Source organism: Vulpes lagopus, chromosome 13 (genome assembly GCF_018345385.1).
Source record: "Vulpes lagopus strain Blue_001 chromosome 13, ASM1834538v1, whole genome shotgun sequence".
Lineage (NCBI taxonomy): Eukaryota > Metazoa > Chordata > Mammalia > Carnivora > Canidae > Vulpes > Vulpes lagopus.
The window spans coordinates 25,625,016-25,646,100 of NC_054836.1; the positions used below are offsets into that span (position 1 = coordinate 25,625,016).

At 35.7% G+C, this 21,085-nt stretch overlaps 1 protein-coding gene across 6 annotated transcripts in view; it reads left to right on the top strand.

Moving 5' to 3' along the window:
- PHF14 (PHD finger protein 14) overlaps window positions 1–21,085 on the top strand; it is a 236,322-nt gene that overhangs the window by 25,073 nt on the left and 190,164 nt on the right. For all 6 annotated transcript variants that reach the window (XM_041728062.1, XM_041728064.1, XM_041728067.1 and 3 more), the window contains one exon: window positions 5,825–5,969. In XM_041728062.1, coding sequence (XP_041583996.1) covers window positions 5,825–5,969 — 145 coding nt within the window. The remainder of the gene's footprint in view (window positions 1–5,824; window positions 5,970–21,085) is intronic.

Below are 21,085 nucleotides of genomic sequence, written 5' to 3' on the forward strand. Positions count from 1 at the left end.
TTGGAAGGTCACATGTGCTGTTTAGGTTTTTTATCCCACCAAAAGAGACTTCATTAAATAATGAGACTTCATATATTTATGTTAAGTCCCAAAGGAATGTGATTCCAGAGCATTTCTTGGAAATGGGTCTCCATAAAATTATCAAGAACTTTCTTCTTACAGTAACAAAACTTATTTCTCTGGTGTTAATTTATGTTAGTTTTCCTTTTGTTCTACCCTATGCAGAAATGTAGAAAAATTGATTGAAAGTTCATTTTACCTCAATAATTCTACCTGAAACCTTGGTAACTGTTTTTCTCTAAGACTAGTAATTTTTGATGATTCTACTTCTATATAAGTGTCACTCAGATAACAAATTTTAATGAAAACTCTTTTATCTTTCTAAATTTCCTGTTCATATGCTCTTGATTTTGTAAAATAGATGACTAAAGGTAATTCTTGTTGCCTTATGGCTATTGTTTGTATCTTAATCTTGCTGGCTATTTTAGGTAGTGATACCTTGGCATCAAGGTATCAAGTATCTATTAGTTAATACAAATGTATTTGGTTATATTTGAAGTTTTACTATCCTCTACTTTTACTTTATGTTTTCAAATACTACTTTGTAGTAGAGATAACTGAAAGTGTGATTTTAGAAATACATAATTGAATTATATTTAGTTTATAAACAGCATACTTTCTTGGCTGTTATGTCAAGTGCTTTTGTAAGTAAATGATGTTGGACATCATGTAAGTGATATTCCAAAAGTTTAATAATTTTGAAGTTTTTTAGGGAATTTGATTTTTCTTTTATTTGAATGGAGCTGGGGTCTTTTATTGACTTAACTATCAACTCTTTTTTTTTTTTTTTTCCTGATAATTTATTTAGGGACAGTTGGGTGGCTCAGCAGTTGAGCATCTGCCTTCAGCCCAGGGTGTAACCCTGGAGTCCCGGGATTGAGTCCCACATCGTGCTCCCTGCATAGAGCCTGCCTCTCCCTTTTGCCTATATCTCTGCCTCTCTCTGTGTCATGAATAAAAAAAGAGTTTATTTATTATTTATTCATGAAAGACAGAGAGAGGCAGAGACATAAGGAGAGGGAGAAGGAAGCTCCCTGTGGGCAGCCTGATTTGGGACTCGATCCCAGGACCCCGAGATCATGACCTGAGTCAAAGGCATCAGATGCTCAACTGCCAAGCTACCCAGGCGTCCCTTAACTATGGACTCTTAATGGTCTTAACATGACTATGCCATAGGCCTTTAAATACTCTAGAAGAGTGGTTTCTGAACTTTTTTGTCTCAGGACCACTTTACACTTTGAAAATTATTGAAGACCCTAATTACTATTTATGTGGGTTAAATTAAAACTCAGGAATTAAAAAATTAAGGCATACAGAAGCAACAAATTGTCAGATTGATGACCCTATCCCCTGTTATGTAGTTCTGGAAGAGTACATGATACATCCATGAGAGAGAGAGTGAAAAAGGCAAATAACCCTAGTATTTTGTATGAAAATAGCCTTTTCCTTGTGGACCCTATGAAGCAGAGTCCCACAGACCATACCTTGAGAACTACTGTTCTACAACTGGAATTTGATAACCTTGCATTTTCTACATATGGGCACTTTACTTGGCCTATGGAATTATGACATTTTTTGAATTTAGTGTGGTCTAAACAATCCTCTTGGAATATGGTTATATGCCATTTTCAAACGATGCTTTTGAGATTAACTGATGTTACATTCATTTTTGGTTTTCTGAAGTAAATCTTTTGGGGATGGGGTGTAGCATTTTCAAAAAATGGTTCACATTTTCAGGACTTTGAAACTAGAGCTTTGGTTGAGGATTAATATTTAACAGAAAATTATATCAATAGAAATTTTCAGGCAGAAGTTTTTTGGTTTCTTTTCATAAAAGGCTCTCATGTTAAATGGATTAGATTGATGTTAAATGGATATGAAGAAATGGCAATTGTCATCTGATATTTGGTAATTAAAATTTATAAATTTATAAATAGCAACTTCTATTTATAAATAGCAACTTCTATTTGGAACTTCAGACTTATCAATGCTTTTTACACATTTCAAAATAAAACAACTTGATATACATAAAAATACAGTTTGAAATATTGTACAAAAATTACTTCAGATTCTTGAGAATTTCACTTTCTCAAAACTTAGACGAAGACCTATTGCTCAGATTTTTCAGTATACTAATTTTTTCTCATCATCAGAGCAATAAGGATTCTTTTAATTCTAGTTTTGAATGAAGTGTTCAGGAATTCTCTTTTATTAAATACATATACAGAGTTTACCTTGTTGTATATATTATTTATAATCATCTGTGTGGAATACATAAGCAAACAAGCAATAGACCCATGGAGAACACTGGACAATATTATCATTTGAGGTGTAACTTTAAACCCTAAGGAAAAGAGTGAAATAATTTACTATAAGTACTCATTGGTTTATTATTATTGTGCTGCATTTATTCTTCTAGTTGCCATTCGATTACATTAAATTCTTCTACAATATTAAAGTTATATCCTAGGTAATACTCATGTGCCATTCAGAACCAACTTTCCCAATTTCTATTTATATATAAAAACCATATTTTCAAATGATATATCTTTTGGTAAAAAGTTTAACTTAACTATTTTGTCCAAAAACTTAAAAAAATGATACACATCTTCAGAAATATGCTAATAAAAATTTGATAGTAAATTTGCTTTTATAGTTTGGTTATGTGTGCTCAAACCTGTGTTTGATGTATTAAAGACAATTTAGAGCACACTTTTTTAAGAGAATGTGTTAGTAAGACTTTCCCACTGAAGCATTATCCATAGTCATTGGGCAGGGCTCCAGTTCCCCCCATTTCTTTCTCTTTGCATTAGATTTCTGATAAGTGTCTCAAATGATGTGAATCAGAGGGCCAGAGCCAGCTGATTTTGTTTTTTCTGCCTCTAAATGATAATATGTATAGAGAGAAGAAATTGGTATAGATATACAATTTAGACATTCACTGTTTTATCTGAGCAAAATGGAAAAACAGGAAAATGATGGAATTAGAGCTACCTATTAATGCTACTTTTTCTGATCCATAGGAATGTACTTGTTTCCCACAGGGGTAAACCTTTTTTTCAAGGACTTATTAGTTGTAATTCCACCAGAGAAGTATTTTTTTCTTTTTTTAATAATAAATTTATTTTTTATTGGTGTTCAATTTGCCAACATACAGAATACCACCCAGTGCTCATCCCGTCAAGTGCCCCCTTCAGTGCCTGTCACCCGTTCACCCCCACCCCCCCCCCCCTCCCCTTCCACCACCCCTAGTTCGTTTCCCAGAGTTAGGAGTCTTTATGTTCTGTCTCCCTCTCTGATATTTCCCACCCATTTCTTCTACCTTCCCTTCTATTCCCCTTCACTATTATTTATATTCCCCAAATGAATGAGAGCATATAATGTTTGTCCTTCTCCGATTGACTTATTTCACTCAGCATAATACCCTTCAGTTCCACCCACGTCGAAGCAAATGGTGGGTATTTGTCATTTCTAATGGCTGAGTAATATTCCATTGTATACATAAACCACATCTTCTTTATCCATTCACCTTTCGATGGACACTGAGGCTCCTTCCACAGTTTGGCTATTTCCAGCAGAGAAGTATTGGCAGAACCCATTTTACATGAGTAGCCTGTCAGTTATCAAACTGGTTATTGGCTAGATCTTTTTCTAGTCTGAGGTGTTTTTTTTTTTTTTTAAATTTTATTTTTAAACCCTAGATGTGGTATTTTGGGAAAAAAGTCTTTTTTGGACTTACCACAGGAAAATATTTAAAGTAGCAGTGTTCATTGAGGGTTACAACTTTTGGGAGGGGGAGTCCAAGGGATTACTCAGTGTAATAAATGGGCAGCTCATACTCCTTTTCTTGAACCACCTACAATAATTACGAAAGGAGAAGGGGAATGAACATAATTACTGAGTACACGGTATGTCTCAGGAACATTTTTACCATACAATTATCTTGTTAATTTTCACACCAATCTCATCAGGTAGGTACTACTTTTGCCATCCCATTTTACAGATAAGAAAACTACAGTTTTGAGATTCAATAGTTATTAAATGAGAACTGAGAATGAAATCCAAGATCACTGATATGAAAATCTGGAGAGATTTTTGTTTTACTCTGCACCAATGTTCTATAAAATGTGAGTTTTCTTTTCAGGAAGTTTTTCCCTTTATTTACTACTCATATCCAAAGCCTCCAAATTACTTTGGTTTTATAACAAAGAGTAGTAAAATAAATAAATGAAATCTACAATTTTTAAGTACTAGGATTCTCTAGAACAAGGATACTGCCTCCTTCCTGACTTTGCATTTGTTTCTGATTTGTTTTACAGATTAGCTGTAAGTTTAGATGTATAACACAGAATTGAAAAAAAAATGTTATTGTGACATTCAAGTGTCATTTACAAATTGCTATGAAATGATGACTCTAAATGTTTTCTGTGGATATTGGTCTGTTTAAAAGAATATAAAAATATAAAAACAGTGGTTAGTTTCCTAAATGAAAACATTTAGAGTCAAGTGCTATCTTATATAATGTCCAATCTGATAATATGGTAAGAATTATTATATTGTTAACCATTTAAAGTTTAAATCTGTAATGTAGTTTAAAATTAAAGCAAATTCTTTTCCTTCTTGAAATTATATCTTTATATTTATTATGTTTTTCTCTTTTTATAATTATCTCAGTATCATTATCAGTTTATACTATGTACTTCTTGACATAAACTTAATAGAGTACTTACGCTTTTGCAACTAGACAACTTGGATCCTTTTTTAGATAGTTTTTTTTTTTCTTTTTTTTTTAAATTTTTTATTTATTTATGATAGTCACAGAGAGAGAGAGAGAGAGGCAGAGACACAGGCGGAGGGAGAAGCAGGCTCCATGCACCGGGAGCCTGATGTGGGATTCGATCCCGGGTCTCCAGGATCGCGCCCTGGGCCAAAGGCAGGCGCCAAACCGCTGCGCCACCCAGGGATCCCCCTTTTTTTTTTTTTTTTAACATTTATTTGTTCATGAGAGACAGAGAGAGAGAGAGAGGCAGAGACACAGACAGAGGGAGAAGCAGGCTTCATGCAGGAAGCCCACTGTGGGACTCGATCCCGTGACTCCGGGACCTTGTCCTGAGCCAAAGGCAGACGCTCAACTGCTAAGCCACCCAGGCGTCCCTTTAGATGGTTTTCTGTACCTGTTTATACAGCTATGCCTATTCAGGTTCTCTTGGATCTGTCATCCAGTAGTTTGATGACTCTGAAACTTCTGAATTCCTCAGCAGTTAAGTATAGAGTTTATAATTATGCCATCACATGCATATTTGCTTATATGTTATCTTGGATTGATTTTTTCTTGTTTAATATATGTGTGTCTTGTCTCTCTTCAGGCAGGATTATAGGCTTCCAAAGTGTAGGAACCATGTCTTACACTTTGTAAACCCATTGTAGGAGTAATAATTACTTGTAGGTTAATTTTTCCTTTCTCCTAGTTTAAGGGATCTGACTATAGTCTGGAATGGCAAAGCAGATGAAGAGTTGTTAGTTGCATGCTTGCTTTTTTATTTCTTAAAGGAGGGAGAATATGGGACTTGCAGAGAAAGTGAAAAATTGAGGGTATTTAGAGGATCATTTGACAAAGAAATGGACTTTTCAAATGTAGCATGCTTTGACATTACTAAATGGAGAATGTAGCATAATTTTAGAAATGCATAAAATAACAGAATTTTAGTTATTAAAGTTATCTTTTAATTTAAATATGTGATTTTCTGATATATTTTGATATTAGGACTCGCTGATTCTTGAGAAGAGTCAAAACTGGAGTTCTCAAAAAATGGACCACATTCTGATTTGCTGTGTTTGTCTTGGAGATAATAGCGAGGATGCTGATGAAATAATTCAGTGTGACAATTGTGGCATTACAGTCCATGAAGGTAATTTTGCTCTGTTGTGTCTCCTTTTTGAAACAGCTAATTGACACTGAATTTAAATAAGTAAAATCAGCTCTTTTACATTTTACTGTTCTAAGTTTCTTCTATAGTATTTCATGGTTTTTCAATTGAAGGTAGGATGTATTGAATCCTCAAAGTATCATGGGTATTATTTTTTGGATTATGTTAATTTAAAATGTTTTAAAATAACTTAAATAGAAATATTATCTGGAAATTACAGTATTTCTCTGAAGGTTAGTGTTATGATAGTTTCCTTCATGGCATTTATTTCTAGTTTTTAAATGAAATTTAGATATAGGAAGTAGTCTAGTATGTGACTCTGGTAGGATATGTTATTTAAAATATATTCGAAGTGTAGTGATACAGTTTCTTCTTTCATGGTTATAATTTTTAATTTTAAACTAGAATATTCAGAGAGATTATCTTTTAAAAACCGAAATAGAAGCCACTATATTGAAAATATTTTTCCCAATTATATTTTTGAATCTTTTGGTTAGTTTATTTGCTTGTTTGTTTTTCTCTTAAATTTTTTTTTATTTTTTTTATTTTTTTATTTATTTTTATTTTTTTTATTTATTTATGATAGTCACAGAGAGAGAGAGAGGCAGAGACACAGGTAGAGGGAGAAGCAGGCTCCATGCACCGGGAGCCTGATGTGGGATTTGATCCCGGGTCTCCAGGATCGCGCCCTGAGCCAAAGGCAGGCGCTAAGCCGCTGCGCCACCCAGGGATCCCCCAATTTTTTTTTATTTTGACATAACTTCTGACTTACAGAAAAGTTATACGAGTACTACAAAGAAATCCCATATACTTTCACTCAGATTTCCCAAATGGTAACATTTTGCTGTTTTCATCTTCTCTCATATGACAATTTTGTTTTCAACTCTATGAGAATAAATTGTAGACATAACGTCCACCTCTGCCTCTATATACCTCAGTGTGTATTTCTTTCTTTCTTTTTTTTTTTTTTTTTTTAACATTTATTTATTTATTTGTGAGAGAGCGAGAACACACAGAGAGAGGGAGAGGAAGAAGCAGACTCTCCACTGAGCAGGAGCCCGACACAGGGCTTAATCCTAGGACCCCAGGATCATGACCTGAGCCGAAGGCAGACTCTTAACTGACTAAGCCACCCAGGCACCCTACTGTGTATTTCTTAACAAGGGCATTTTCTTATGTAATCCTATAATTGTCGAAGTCAGGAACATAGCTTTGATTGAATTCTACTATTTAATCTACTGACTATATTCACATTTTGCCAATAATCCCTATAATATCCATTCTAGCAAAATAAAAATCCAGGATTATGCATTACATTCAATCATTATGTCTGTTTGGTCACCTTTGGTCTGGAACATTTCTTGAGTCCTTGTGTTTCATGCCTTTGGCACTTTTGAAGAATACAGGCCAGTTCATTTACAGAATGTCCTTAATACTAGTTTTTTTTTCTTATCCTTTCTCATGGTTAGATTCCGGTGACATGCTTTTGGCAGAAATGCCACAGAAGTTATGTTGTGTTTTCAGTGTATCATATAAAGAAGTACATAATATTTATTTTTCAAATTATTGGTGATATTACTTTGATCACTTGGTTGAGAGGGTATCTTCCAGGTTTCTCTATGATAAAGTTATTATTTCTTCCTGTCAGTTAATTTCTTCCTGTAGGGCCATGATTACCAAAGAACAGTTTTTCTATGGCCTTGTCCTCACCTGTTCTTTTCGTATTACAGCCCTTCTCCCAGATAGTTCTGGGAGTCTACTGGGCTTATGGGACCTGCAGGGCCTGTGCTTCTTTAGCCAATACCTTCTTGCCTTCATGTAAAGTGCCCTTCCTTGCTGCTAAGGCTCACTATGGAAATGTTTCCTATTACTGTTACTCATTCACTTACTTTTTTTAGTAGTGTTTGAGTACTCTCTATATGCTAGGCATTCTCTAGGTTTTAGGCAAGTAAAATAAGCAATGTAGAAATTGCTGACCTCATGAAGCTTAATACCTAGTAAGAGAGACAGTCAATGAAAAAATAAACAATAAACAAATATCAGGTGGTAGTCTGGACTATGAAGAAACATAAAGCAGGACAAGGAGTATTGGAAATGCTGTGGATGGGGGCCGTTAAGTGGGCAGGTAGAATTTTGTATTTACAAAAAGTGAAAAGGAAAATCCTCTCTAATAAGGTGATATTCTAGCAGTGACCTGAAGGATATAAGGAAGCAAGTTACGCAACTCTTTGGGGAAAGAGAACCCCTGGAAGAAGGAGTAGCAAGTGTCAAGATCTTAAGTGGGAACATGGTTGGAATATTTATTTAATGGCAGGGACTGAGTGAGCAAGCTGGTGAGTGGTGGGGGTAGAGATGGGAGGAAACCAGATAAGGCCTTGCAGGTCATAGATTTTTAGATTTGACTATGATGGATATGGGAAGACCTATGAGTTTTGGGCAGAGGATTAATACGGTTTGATTTGTTTAGGAAGGGTCACTCTGCTGGGTTGGGAGTAGACTAAAGTGGGTCTAAGTTGGGAATCAGGGAGACCATTTAGGAGACCATTGCAATGATGCAAGAGAGGAATAGGTTTTGAGGTAGATAGTAAAAGTTTGGTATTAAACTGTCTGGAGCTTAGGTAAAATGTTGGGACTAGAGATAAAAATTTGAGACTCACAGCCTCTAGATGCTATTTAAAGTGTGAAACTGCATGTGCTATCTAATAGGGAGTAATAAAGTGGTTCTAGCACTTCAGAGGAGATGAAAAACACATGGCCAAAGGGATAGGAGGAGAACTGAAGAGTAATGACCCAGAGGCTAAGTAAGGAAATGTTTTTAGAGACAGTGATTAACTGTCAAATTCTGTTTCTAGAATCAGATGAAGACCTATATCATGTGGCCAGTTATTCTAATGCAGTGATAGACTCCCAAGTACACTGCCAGGCAAGCCATCCCAAAGGTTGTAGAAGAAAAGGTTCATGGACAAAATGCTTATATTACATGATTTATTAAATAAGTGGGAAATACTTGGAAAGAAGCAAGGGGAAAAATACAAGATTAGTTAACATCCGTATGATAGAGTACAAGTTGGTGGAAGGATCACCTGAATCCTGAGGTACACAGAGTTTGTATTTTATGTCCTACCCCTCTCTGCCTTTTTGGCCTTTCCTGCTGGGCAGTACCCTGTCCAAATACACGCTGTCTTGGACAGATCCAGGGACAAGTATGCCTGGTTACAGCTTTAATTATTCAGTTAACCTACAGAATAGCTATGGGTTTTGTGTTTCTTAGGCTGTGGACACATGGAGCCAGAATAGGTATCATTAATGGGGGGCCATACTGAAGCCCCATGAATACTGTGTTCTTCACATCTCATGTACATTTAGTATATCCTGATTCTTCTGTATCTTCAGTATATGTAGTAACTAGGTGCCTCAAGAATGTTAAATGTTTCTTGGTCCTTCTGTCCTTTTCTTTTTTGTCCTTGTTTTATACACACGTGCTTTACTTACTTTTTATCTGTATGTGTGACTTTCATTTATCTCATTTTGTTTTTCTGAGGCATAAATGAATATTCTCAAGCAGAACAGAACTGTTATAAACTGTTATAATTGAGAGTTTACCACTGAATTAATAACATGAACATCATTGGTTATCTTCAAGAGACTTCCAAGTGGGAATAGCACAAGGAAAATGAAGATAGTGACTAAATGCAATTCCTACAAAGAGTTTTTATATAAAGAGAAGAAACAAGATGGGACCTTAGCTAAAGGGATGTGGAGTTGGGTGGGTTTATTTCTTCTTAGTTTAGATGCTGTGTAAAGTAAAGTAAAGATACCTTTACTGTGTAACAAACTACCCACGATTTTGTCAGTGTAATGGCAAACATGTTTTACTTCACACAATTTCTAATGGTCAAGGATCTTCTGGGAGTGGATAGTTGGGTGATTCTGGTTTAGGATCTCTCATGAAGTTGCAGTCAAAGCTGTTGGCCTGAATTGTAGTCATTTCAAGGCTTGACTGGGGCTGGAGGATCTGCTTCCAACCTTGCTTACGTGATTATTGGTAGGCTTCCATTCTTTGGTGGCTCTTGTCTGGAGACCTCAGTTCCTTATCATGTTGGTCCTGAGTGCTCTCGTGACAGGACAGCTGGCTTCAAAATGAGTGATCAGAGTGAGAAAGGGTTAGAAGCAATATGAAAGAGCTAGGGTCTTTTGTAACCCTATTTTGGAAATAGATGCTATAGTTATATGAAAGAGCTAGGGTCTTTTGTAACCCTATTTTGGAAATAGATGCTATAATTTCTGGATTTTGTTCACACAAACCAACCCTACTTAAATGTAGGAAGGCACATTCGGAGACTGTTAATATGAGGGGCACTAATCATTGGGGGCCATCTTAGAGGCTGCCTGTCACAGATGCAGAGATTATATAGTATGTTAGTGCACTATACTAATATGGAAGTGACCAGTGGAAAGGGAAAGTTGACAATTGATAAAATGTGAGAACAGGAAGCAGTGGCTGGCACAAGGGCTTTAAGTACAAGGCTAGAGGGGATGGGATCCAGCACCAAATGAAGAGATTAAATAAATATGAGTAGCCATAGTAATTGGAGAGGAAAGGATATATGGATACAGATGTAGGTAGGTTGTTAGATGTGGTGGTCAGAGCATGGGTAACTTATTTTTTGAGTGCTTCTTGTTTTCTCAGTGAAATGGGAAGCAAAGTCATTAGCAGAGAGTGGAGGTGGGGGAGATGTTGGAGATTTGGGAAGAGAGGTTGGTATAAAAGTTATTTGGGAGAATAAAAAATAGGGAAATCTTGGCATATTACTTACTGTATATGTCTGTAAATATATATATATATATATATATATATATATATATATTTTATTGATAGTATAAAGGACCACTGGTGATTAGTGGTAATGCATATAAACAGACCAGTCAGCATGGCTGTATGTCTGTCTCTGTTCTTTTTTTTCCTTCAGGCATGGTTCAGCTTCTTTGGAGTAGGTGCAGAATAGATGAAAATCAAAAGCAGCTGCTGCGCTGCTGATATGTGTGTTGATCACAGATGTGATCACAAATGTGTTAACAGTGCTTATGTCCATAAATGTCATTGCTGATGTGTGATGCAGGCAAGACCAGTACTGTTAATGTTGTTGACTTCTCATCATGCTAAGAGCACTATCTCTGCTTCATAGGTCATTGGTTTGACCATGGATGTTTTTTTTTAAGGCAAGCACAGTGGTTTTAAGAAAATGAATTGGTTTCTAACATTTAAAAACTGGGAGATTTTATTTTATACATTTTGGATTTCAAACTTAAAGTGCTGGCAGCAGTAGTTTTTCCTCTGAGGACAAAAATCTGCTGGAGTTGAATAGAGTGCCCCCTGCTGGTAAGGCCTACAGTTTCTTTTTTACCACAATCCTCTTCCAAATCACCCGTTTTTGTCAGTTGTCTTTTCCCTGGAGGTATTTGAATGTATAGTTCCCATCGTTTTGAGGGTGCTGTCTCTTGGTGCTGGTACTCAGACTACCGAGGCCTTGTAGTCTCACAGCTGTAGTAGTAAAGCAATTATTTTTCTAAATGCCTGCCTTTAAGATTCAGCCCTGAGTCCACTGGGGACCAGTACCATGTACAATTCATAATGTCTTATTGTCTTTGATTCAGACTTTTGCACCTCTTAGTACTATTCTTTCCCAGGAGATTCTTTGTTTAAACAAATGTAGATTTCTGGAAGGGCATCCCACTAGTACCCTTGACATGCCTGGAGCTATTAAAATTAAAGATTCCTCATGGGACCTGTGCTGCACCCTGAGATGAACAGCCTAAGTAGTGGCAAATCTACTTTTTTTTTTTTTTTTTTAGAAACACCCAGAAAGTCTTTCTTCATCAAGGTAGACAAATAAGGTGATCAAGCTGAGTGGTAATTCCATTAGGTCAAAGCAAGTTGTATCTGTAAAGTCATGTAGTATATTTTCTTGCATAATTCTTTTAACTGGCTCTGATGGCAGTTCAAGTTCCAAATGTTTTTTTTTTTTTTTTTTTTTTTTTAAGTTCCAAATGTTTTTGAGCATTTGCTAATGATTGCTCATTTTTCTTCTAAAACTGACTCATTAGAATCGGAGACCTATTTTTGTTATAGAAGAAAAAGGGAAGACAGGAAAGGAAAATTAATGTTCCTGAGTTTGAAGCTTTTTGAGTTTTTTGAGAAGTAGGTAATATGTGAAATAAATAAATAAGGAAATTGGTAAGTGGGGAGACTGAATAGTTTTCTACATCTTTAGGTGAATCTTTATATATTGGGGTATAATTGCTTTGTTAGTAGTGTTGCAAATTCTGTGAACTTTATATAAATTTAAAGTTAAGGTGCAAATTATAAATAAAAAGTAAAACAAATCTTGAGAGTTTTTTTTTAATTATAACTTTTCCCCTGTAGTTTAATTTCCCATTTCCTTTTTTTTTTTTTAAGATTTTATTTATTTACTTATTAGAGCTCAAGTGGGGAGTTAGGGGCAGAGGCAGAGGAAGAAGGAAAAGCAGACTCCCTGCTCAGTGGGGAGCCAGATGTAGGGCTTGAACCCAGGACCCTGAGATCATTGTTTAGCTGACTAAGCCACCCAGGGACCCCTCCCATTTCCTTTGTTAATCTTGGAGTTTCTGTTGTGTAATTGTGATTATATAATTCTCTTTTTCTTGGTTTCTTAATAGAGTTTGAACTAGTAGATTGAAAAATTCCTAGTTTTGGTGATTTTTAGTTACCTGTTTTGGTTTAGGGGAAAAGTGCTATTTTTTTATAAAGATTCTATTTATTTGCGAGAACATGCTGGCATATGTGCACAAGTGGTGGGGGAGGGGCAAAGGAGAAGGAAAAGCTGACTGCTCTCTATCCCAGACTCAGAGATTATTACCTGAACTAAAGGCAGATACTTAACTGACTGAGCCACCCAGGGGCCCAAAGGGAAGAAGTGTTATTAAATGTTAATATATTTTTTGTAAATACATTACTAAAGTATATTTTTCTTTTTTAACTTAATTTCCTGTAGGTTATTTTTGTCTGCCTAGTCTAAAAGATTCCTTTACCAGGTATCATTGAGTAGTATGTTTGAGAAGGTGTTGTTTTGATATGGATATACTCCTGACTCTCCATTTAAGTTTTTTTGGGTAATACTTGAGTAGTATCAGCAAGAAATTACATTGATTGATAGATCTGTGAAGAATTTTTCATCTTCCATTAGCTTTCTATCAATTGAGTCTACCAATATGAAAATAAAAACAAAAATAAAAAACTCTGCTTAATATTCTTTGGTTAGATGATTGATTTTCTCTTCTAAGGAAGAGTAATGATTATAATTCTTAGTATAATAGTGTGTAGTCTAGTCAACATACATATTTTCTGATCACTTTCGGGTCATCACACTGTTGTCAGCCCATGTTAATTAGAGCCTGGGTTGAAAAAAAATAATGCCATGTGGCTCAGTCCAGATAATTTAGTTGTTTTTTTTTTTTTTAAGATTTTATTTATTTATTCATGAGAGAAGAGAGAGAGGCAGAGACATAGGCAGAGAGAGAAGCAGGCTCCAAGCAGGGAGCCTGATGTGGGACTCGATCCTGGGTCTCCAGGACCACGCCCTGGGCCGAAGGCAGGTGCTAAACCACTGACCCATCCAGGGATCCCCAATTTAGTTTTTTTTTTTTTTTTTTTAAATTTTTGTCTCTTCCTAGGTGTACTATTACTAGTAATAGTAATGGACTATTATTATGTTCTTAGTCCTTTTTAATTTTTTCTCTAAAAAAATGGGGTCAAGCAGCTTCTTAGAAGTGTCAGTTCTGGGGATCCCTGGGTGGCTCAGTGGTTTAGCGCCTGCCTTTAGCCCAGGGCGTGATTCTGGAGTCCTGGGATTGAGTTCCACATCGGGCTCCCTGCATGGAGCCTGCTTCTCCCTCTGCCTGTGTCTCTGCTTCTCTTTCTCTCTCTGTATCTCTCATGAATAAATAAATAAAATCTTTAAAAAAAAATTGTCAGTTCTTCACTATCCTACTAGGAGCTTTCAGGATTGCTTAAGTATTTTAGTTTTTAAGGTTTTTCTCCCTATAAAACTGAACTCTTGCTGCATCTAAAGTTCTAGATAGATAAATAAGCTTTAAAGAATGTTCCACAGCTTACAGTATTTACTTATTTTTAAAAGATTTATCCATCTATTTTTAGAGAGAGAGGTTATTAGCAGGAGGGGTAGAGGGAGAGAGAGAGAGAGAATCCCAAGCTGACTCTGGGCTGAGCGTGGAGCCTGATGCAAGGCTCCATCTCATGACCCTGAGATCACAATCTGAGTCAAACCAAGAGTTGGAGACTCAACTGACTGTGCCACCCGGGCGCCCCCATAACTCATAGTATTTAAACTAAAATGTTGCTCTTACCTATTTCAGTTGTTTTTTTTTTTAAAGTATTGCTACTCAAAGCATAGATCCACTGCTTTAAGCAGTAGCATCTGTGTGACGTGGGAGCTTGTTAGAAATGCAGAATCACAGACCAAGTCTCTTCTGAATCAGAATCTATATTTTGACAAGATCCCAAGATGTTTCATACATACATTAAAGCATTAGCTCCATTGATAATATAAAGAAGTAGCTCTGCAATGCCTACCAGGGTAGCTAAACTTGAAGATTTTCAAGATTATTGCTGGGCACATTTAACCCCAGTTTATTCAGAAGGATAGAAGAACAAAATTATAGCTTGCCACCAGGGCAGCCTCATGCCTTCCTTTTTTGTGAGGTTTTTATAGTACCCTACAGCAAGCAGTTCATAGTATTTGGGAGCCATCTTTTTTTGGACTGTGTCATTCCCTCACCTTCCCTATTTATTGTTACTCCTAGTTCAGATGTAATCTGCCAATAGGGTCGTTTTTACCATAAGCAATATTTGCAAGTAACACAAGTTGATACTCTATCAGGTTCCAATAGTAACAAAGGTAGAAACTTAACCAAATGTCAGAGTCTAATGAAGTAGGAGAAAGGGTTAGTGGAATCACTGGGGATCCTACTAGTTCTCTATACTGAGCACTAAGAGAGACATGGGGTTCTAATGCATGAGTCCCTCTTGGACTTGCCTTCTTTTGACCATAGCAATAGCTATTAGGTACCTAAGCCATTGAAAATATTGAAAGTTCTTTTTTGTATCCCTCCACCCTGGGACTTGCCTGTTACTATCTTTGAATCATAGTTTCCCATCAGCATTTCTGTCTCTGTAGCGTTGTTGCTGTTTTTACCACCTAGAGAGGATTGAAGAGAGATTGGTGAGCACAACTTTCTCTGTGGTGTTGATGCAAACATTAACTATTACTTAAATGAATTTCTTTTGTTGCCTTGATTCTATAAATATTTAAATGTAAAATTTAGTGCTAGGAAACTGGAGGATGTACCAGAAATAGTCTCTGCTGTTTTTATAGAATAGGGGAAAGGAGACATGTAAAACAAGAACAAAGAATGAAATTTTATAAGTCAGTTATGTATTCTGTGCTATGGGTGTATTGAATGCATCATACCTTATTGGTAAATCTGGGTGATTTGTGAGTCAATTGCATGTTCTCTTTTTGTAACTGAACTAAAGGGGTTCATTTTTGGAGTGCATCAAATTGAACATGACCCAAGGAAGGGTTGAAAATGGGATGGGGGCAGGGAACTTGTATAGGTACTCTGTGCATGTATAATAGGGTTAGCATGCTACTGAATACATCATATCTGCCAAAAAATGGCAGAAAGCTCTACCCATAGGAGTTTTTTTTTTTTTTTAAAGATTTTGTTTTTTTTTTTTAAATTTTTATTTATTTATGATAGTCACAGAGAGAGAGAGAGAGGCAGAGACACAGGCAGAGGGAGAAGCAGGCTCCATGCACCAGGAGCCCGACGTGGGACTCGATCCCAGGTCTCCAGGATCGCGCCCTGGGCCAAAGGCAGGCGCTAAACCGCTGCGCCACCCAGGGATCCCCCCATAGGAGTTTTTACTATTATAATAAGTTAAGGATAGCTTTAGGATAACTCGGGGCTTTCAAGTCCTCAGCTCCAACCCATCTTAAATTTGCTCTCCTAAGGAGCTGTCAGGTGAGACACACCTATCTGGTAAAACACCTAGTTGAGTGTCTCCTTGGCTGGGACTGTTGGTTCTGCAAAAACAAAATACACTGCTTCCCTGCTTTTGTCCCTTCTTCCTTTCTGCTGGTAGTGTTCAGCCCTCTTATTTGAGTAACTTCCTGTTGCATTCTGGCTGACATTTTGATATGTAAACAATAGGTCGCTAATCCTTGCACTAAAATATGTATTTTTGAATACATTGTATTTAGCTTATTGCCTTCTAGTGCTATGAAATTTTAAGGTATTTATGATTTTTACCACATTTTATACTATTGGGTTATACTAGAGACACTGATTCAGTATGTCTTCAGTGGGGCTCTAGTATCTGCAGTTTTAAAAAGTACCTTGGGATTCTCATGCAGGAGGTAGGGAAGATCATCCTTTGAGAGACACTGGCTTGGAAGGAAGTAAAATTTGAGAGAGAAAAGGAATGGGTAGGTAGATGTCATGCTGGAGCTTAAGATAGCTGCAGATATAGGTCATGGCAAGGGGCCAGGGCAATGTAGAATAAAGTATACTTTCTGATATAAGGCAGGTGAGACTCACAATAAGATTTTTAAAAGTTTAGACTTTTTATTTCTTTATAAAAATGGTTGGGAACAAGCATAGGCGAGTAGAGAAACAAACTCTGAAGACAAAAAAATAATGGTGTCCAAGCCTATAACAGGTTGAGACTTGAGGCAGGTGGGAGCTGGGGTATTAACTTCTAAATAGATGTGCCTCTTCTTGCTCCAACTCTCCTACTATCTTCAGGGCTGATTTTTCTAAAATGCATATCTGTTCATATTATTCCTTTGTTTAAAATAATTTTGCCCATTTATAATAAAGTTCACTCTTAGAGCAGGACTGTTATCGATTTCATAACCTGCCAATTTGAATGACTTGCTTTTCCAGTAATAGGGGGCCTTCATGTATGCTCTTCCCTCTACCCAGGTTCCTTATGTTCTACAATTGTAACCTAAATGTATAGATAATTAAATTAGTCTTTACCAATGTCTTATGTTAGGAGATTTCAAAAGTCATTTTCTATTAAAATATTTCCTATTAACTCTAAGTGGCATGTAAATACTTACAGAAATTGCAGATAGATTTAGTACATGTCCTTCGTCTGAATTCTGCTTCTTTTTGTATAGGAAATTACTGTTAACAATTTGGTCTGTATCCACACTTATCCCTCTCTGGTAATCTCTAACCCCCATACTGGTACTGTTCATTTAACTTGATTATATTACATAAATACATTTTCATTGTAGAACATATCAGTATAAATGAGCTAAAGAAAACATCTTCCATAATCATACCACCTAGAGATAAACATACTTTAAACTTTGGTGTGTATTCTTCCAGACATGTCTTGCTTTCTCATGTGTATGTAGATACGTAGACATATTTAGGAAAACTTTAATGGCTGGTAATATGCAAACTATTTTTTTTTAAAGATTGTATTTGTTTATTTGAGAGAGAGGGAGGAGAGTCAGTGAGTGTGAGTGGGTGAGGGGCAGAGAGAGAAGGATGGGAGAGAGAATCTCAAGCAGTCTCTAAGCTGAGCATGGAGTCCGATGCTAGGCTTGATCCCACAACCCCGAGATCATGACCTGAGGTGAAACTAAGAGTTGGTTGCTTAACTGACTAAGCCACCCAGGCCTCCCAATGCAAACTCTTCTTGTGACCTCTATATCTTTGTTATCACTGTGGCACTGCTGTGCGCCCCCCCCCCCCCCCCCAATCCGGGATCCATTCACGTACTAACATTGCTTTTTGTGTCCTGGTGTCCTTTAACCTAAAACAAATTTTCTGTCTTTTTTAATATTCCATGACTCTGTGTTGAAGAATCTAAGCCAGTTTTTAGAATAACATGTAGATTTGTCTTTTTTTTTCTCATGATTAGATTCAGTTTAAACATTTTTTTGACCAAAGTACTATGTTGATGATGTTTACTTCCCATTACACCACATCGAAAGAAATATGATACTAGCTTTTTAAATTTTTGGTGATAGTTAAGGTGGTATCAAATAGAAGTCCCCATTTTAAAGCCATTTGTTTTTTTCTTTTGGTAATTAACCAGTAATCTGTTGGTTAATAACTTTGAGACTCTATTAATATCTTGTTCCTTAAAAGTCTTTTGCATAGTGGTATTAGTGATTAGGTATCAAAATCACTGATTTTGATTCTTGTCAAAATCAGTTATTATATATGTAGCTGCAAGATGGGGATTTTTAATTCTGTCATTCCTCTACATTTATTAGGCAGTATTTGATTTGTAGAGAAGTTTTTTTTCCTTTTCAGTGTTATTGTGCTCTCCTCTGTTATCATCTATTACCTGATCTTTCTGATACTTAAATTGTCCATATTTGACCATATTTGTCCATATTTGATCAGCCGTTTCATACAGGCTCCTGTGTACACACATGAAACACACATCACATATACATATGCTCATGCTCTCTTTTTCTCTAAAGAAATAGGATAAATACCGTGGGACTTTTCCCTCCTGCTACTTGCTTTATTTCACTCATATGTTAATCTGTTAATATTAAAATTATTTTCATGTGAGTATAAATTAGATATATTAGTTTTTTTTTTTTTTTCCACTGGTACATAATTAACTATATAGAATGGCTCATCCATGATGTCTTTATTTTTCTTTTTGTTTTTAGTTTTTCCCTTATAGATAGTACTAACATATATGTGTCATATATATTCATGTAATAACTTCTGTGGGATAGATTCCTAGACGTGAAATAGCTGATTCAAAAGATAAGTGCGTTTTAACTTTTAAAAAGACAGAATTGCCAGAATGATCTTAAAAAAGACTGTACTTGTTCATATTCTTAACAGCAATGTACAAACTAGTTGCTAACACTGCATATTAGTAAATTTTCTTTTAATCATTTGGAGACTATTGCTTTATTAAAATATGCATTCACATTCTTATGAGTGAGGTTTGGTACCTTGTGGCCATTACCATTTTATTTCTTGTTACTTGCTGTCCATTTCTTTTGTCATTTCTTAATAGGTCTGCTTGTTTTTTTCTCATTGATTTGCTGGAAATCTTTTCAATGTTAATTCTTTCACTGCTATGTGTGTTACAGTTTTTCATCCTTGCAAATATTTTTTCCACCCTTTCATGTACTTTGTAACTTTGTGGTATTTTTCATTGTTTATAGAATGTTCATTTTTTTTAATACAGTTACAGCTATAGATCTTCCTGTATTACTTTTTAAGTTCCAAAATGAATTTATATATAAAATTAATCCAGAAAGAGGGAAATTTTCTAAAGCATAATAGGAAGCTAATGGTGATGGGTTTTTTTGTTTGATTGATTTATTTTTAAATATTTATTTATTTATTTATTCATGATGGGAGCCTGATGTGGGACTTGATCCCAGGACCCCAGGATCCCGACCTGAGCCGAAAACAGATGCTCAACCACTGAGCCACTCAGGAGTCCCTTTTGTTCGTTTTAAATTCAAATACCTAAGTGACAGACTTCCGTATTATAATTCAGACATAGAACTTTTTCTTAAATATCTCATGGTTAAATGTGAACTTTTTGAATGTCTCATTTTTGAAAAAACTATCCCTCCTAATGTAATTAACAGATATTAAATAAAATGTGGGAAATAAAGAACAGAGAAAAGAAACAAAAAATTTCTTTTCTCATCCTAATATCCAGACAACCATAGTTATTGTTTTGGTGTTGTTCCTTTAACTTTTCTTCTTTGTTCTAACTCTTCTCTTTCTCCTCCTCCTCCTCCTCCTCCTCCTCCTTTTTTTCTCTTAAGATTTTATGTATTTATTTGATAGGGAGAGGGAGAAGCAGACTCCTTGCTGAGCGGGAGTCCGATGCAGCGCTGGATCCCAATGCAGGCCTGGATCCCAGCACCATGAAATAACCTGAGCCAAAGTCAGATGCTTAACTGACTGAGCCACCTAGGTGTCCCTTCTTTTTTTTTTTTAAATATACTCATTCTTAAGCATAATAAAGAGAAGTTTTTAAGTTGAGATTTTGCTAAAAGTATTTGAAATATTGTTTTTTAAATATGTAACTGTCTAGTTACTTTTCAGAGTACTCACTTCATTTAAATGTAGATAAATATCTTTTCTTTTTGAAATCAAAGGGTTCCAACTTGTCACTTAGTATAAACACCTTTGTGACAAGATCTTATAACTGACTTATAATGGTAGGGTACCCCTGACTGTGATGTCAGTTATCCTGATATACTGCTTGTACTGTGTCTGAAGAAAAAAGTCACAAGTGTCATTGTACGTGATAGAACATTAGGTAATATGCCAGCAGTTACTTTTTACTTTAGCTACTGTGCATTAAATGAGATAAGGTCTACTGAGAAATGCTTTCCCCCCTCTTCATTTTCAGTCTGCTATTAACTAGCCCTAGACCATTTTTATTTCTTAGTATATGCAAAAATATGTCCTTATGAATGTTTTTTGAGTGATAAAGTATGTTCAAGTTATAACCATTTGAACTTTATAAGTCAGCCGACACTTTGGTTATTTTACGCTTTAGGACATATTTGTTACTGATACCGTATGTCTTTTCTTGTAAACAACAGTATTACATTAAAATCTTTTTTTTCTTTTTCTCTTTTTTTTTTTTTAGTAAAAATTAGAGGTCTTAGTCCTAGGATGTTAACAGACAAAAAAAAAGTCTTAAGTTTTTAAATTGCAACTTTTGGGTTCTTATTTTTTTTCTTTCTATACTGAGATAATTTAGGAGAGATATTATTAGATACATATTGTAGATCATTTTAACTCAATCTCAGAGATGTGGTTTGTCCAAGGTTACATAATTCTAGATGGAAGACTCCAAGTCTTCTCCCTCGGACAAGTTGAATGGGGAGAATTTCCACTGATTTGGATTATCTATACCCTTGTATAATTCAAAACAACTGTAAATACATTTTATATTGCTTTTTCTTAAATATGATTTGTGTAGGTTGTATGTGTTACTCAGAGGTTGATCC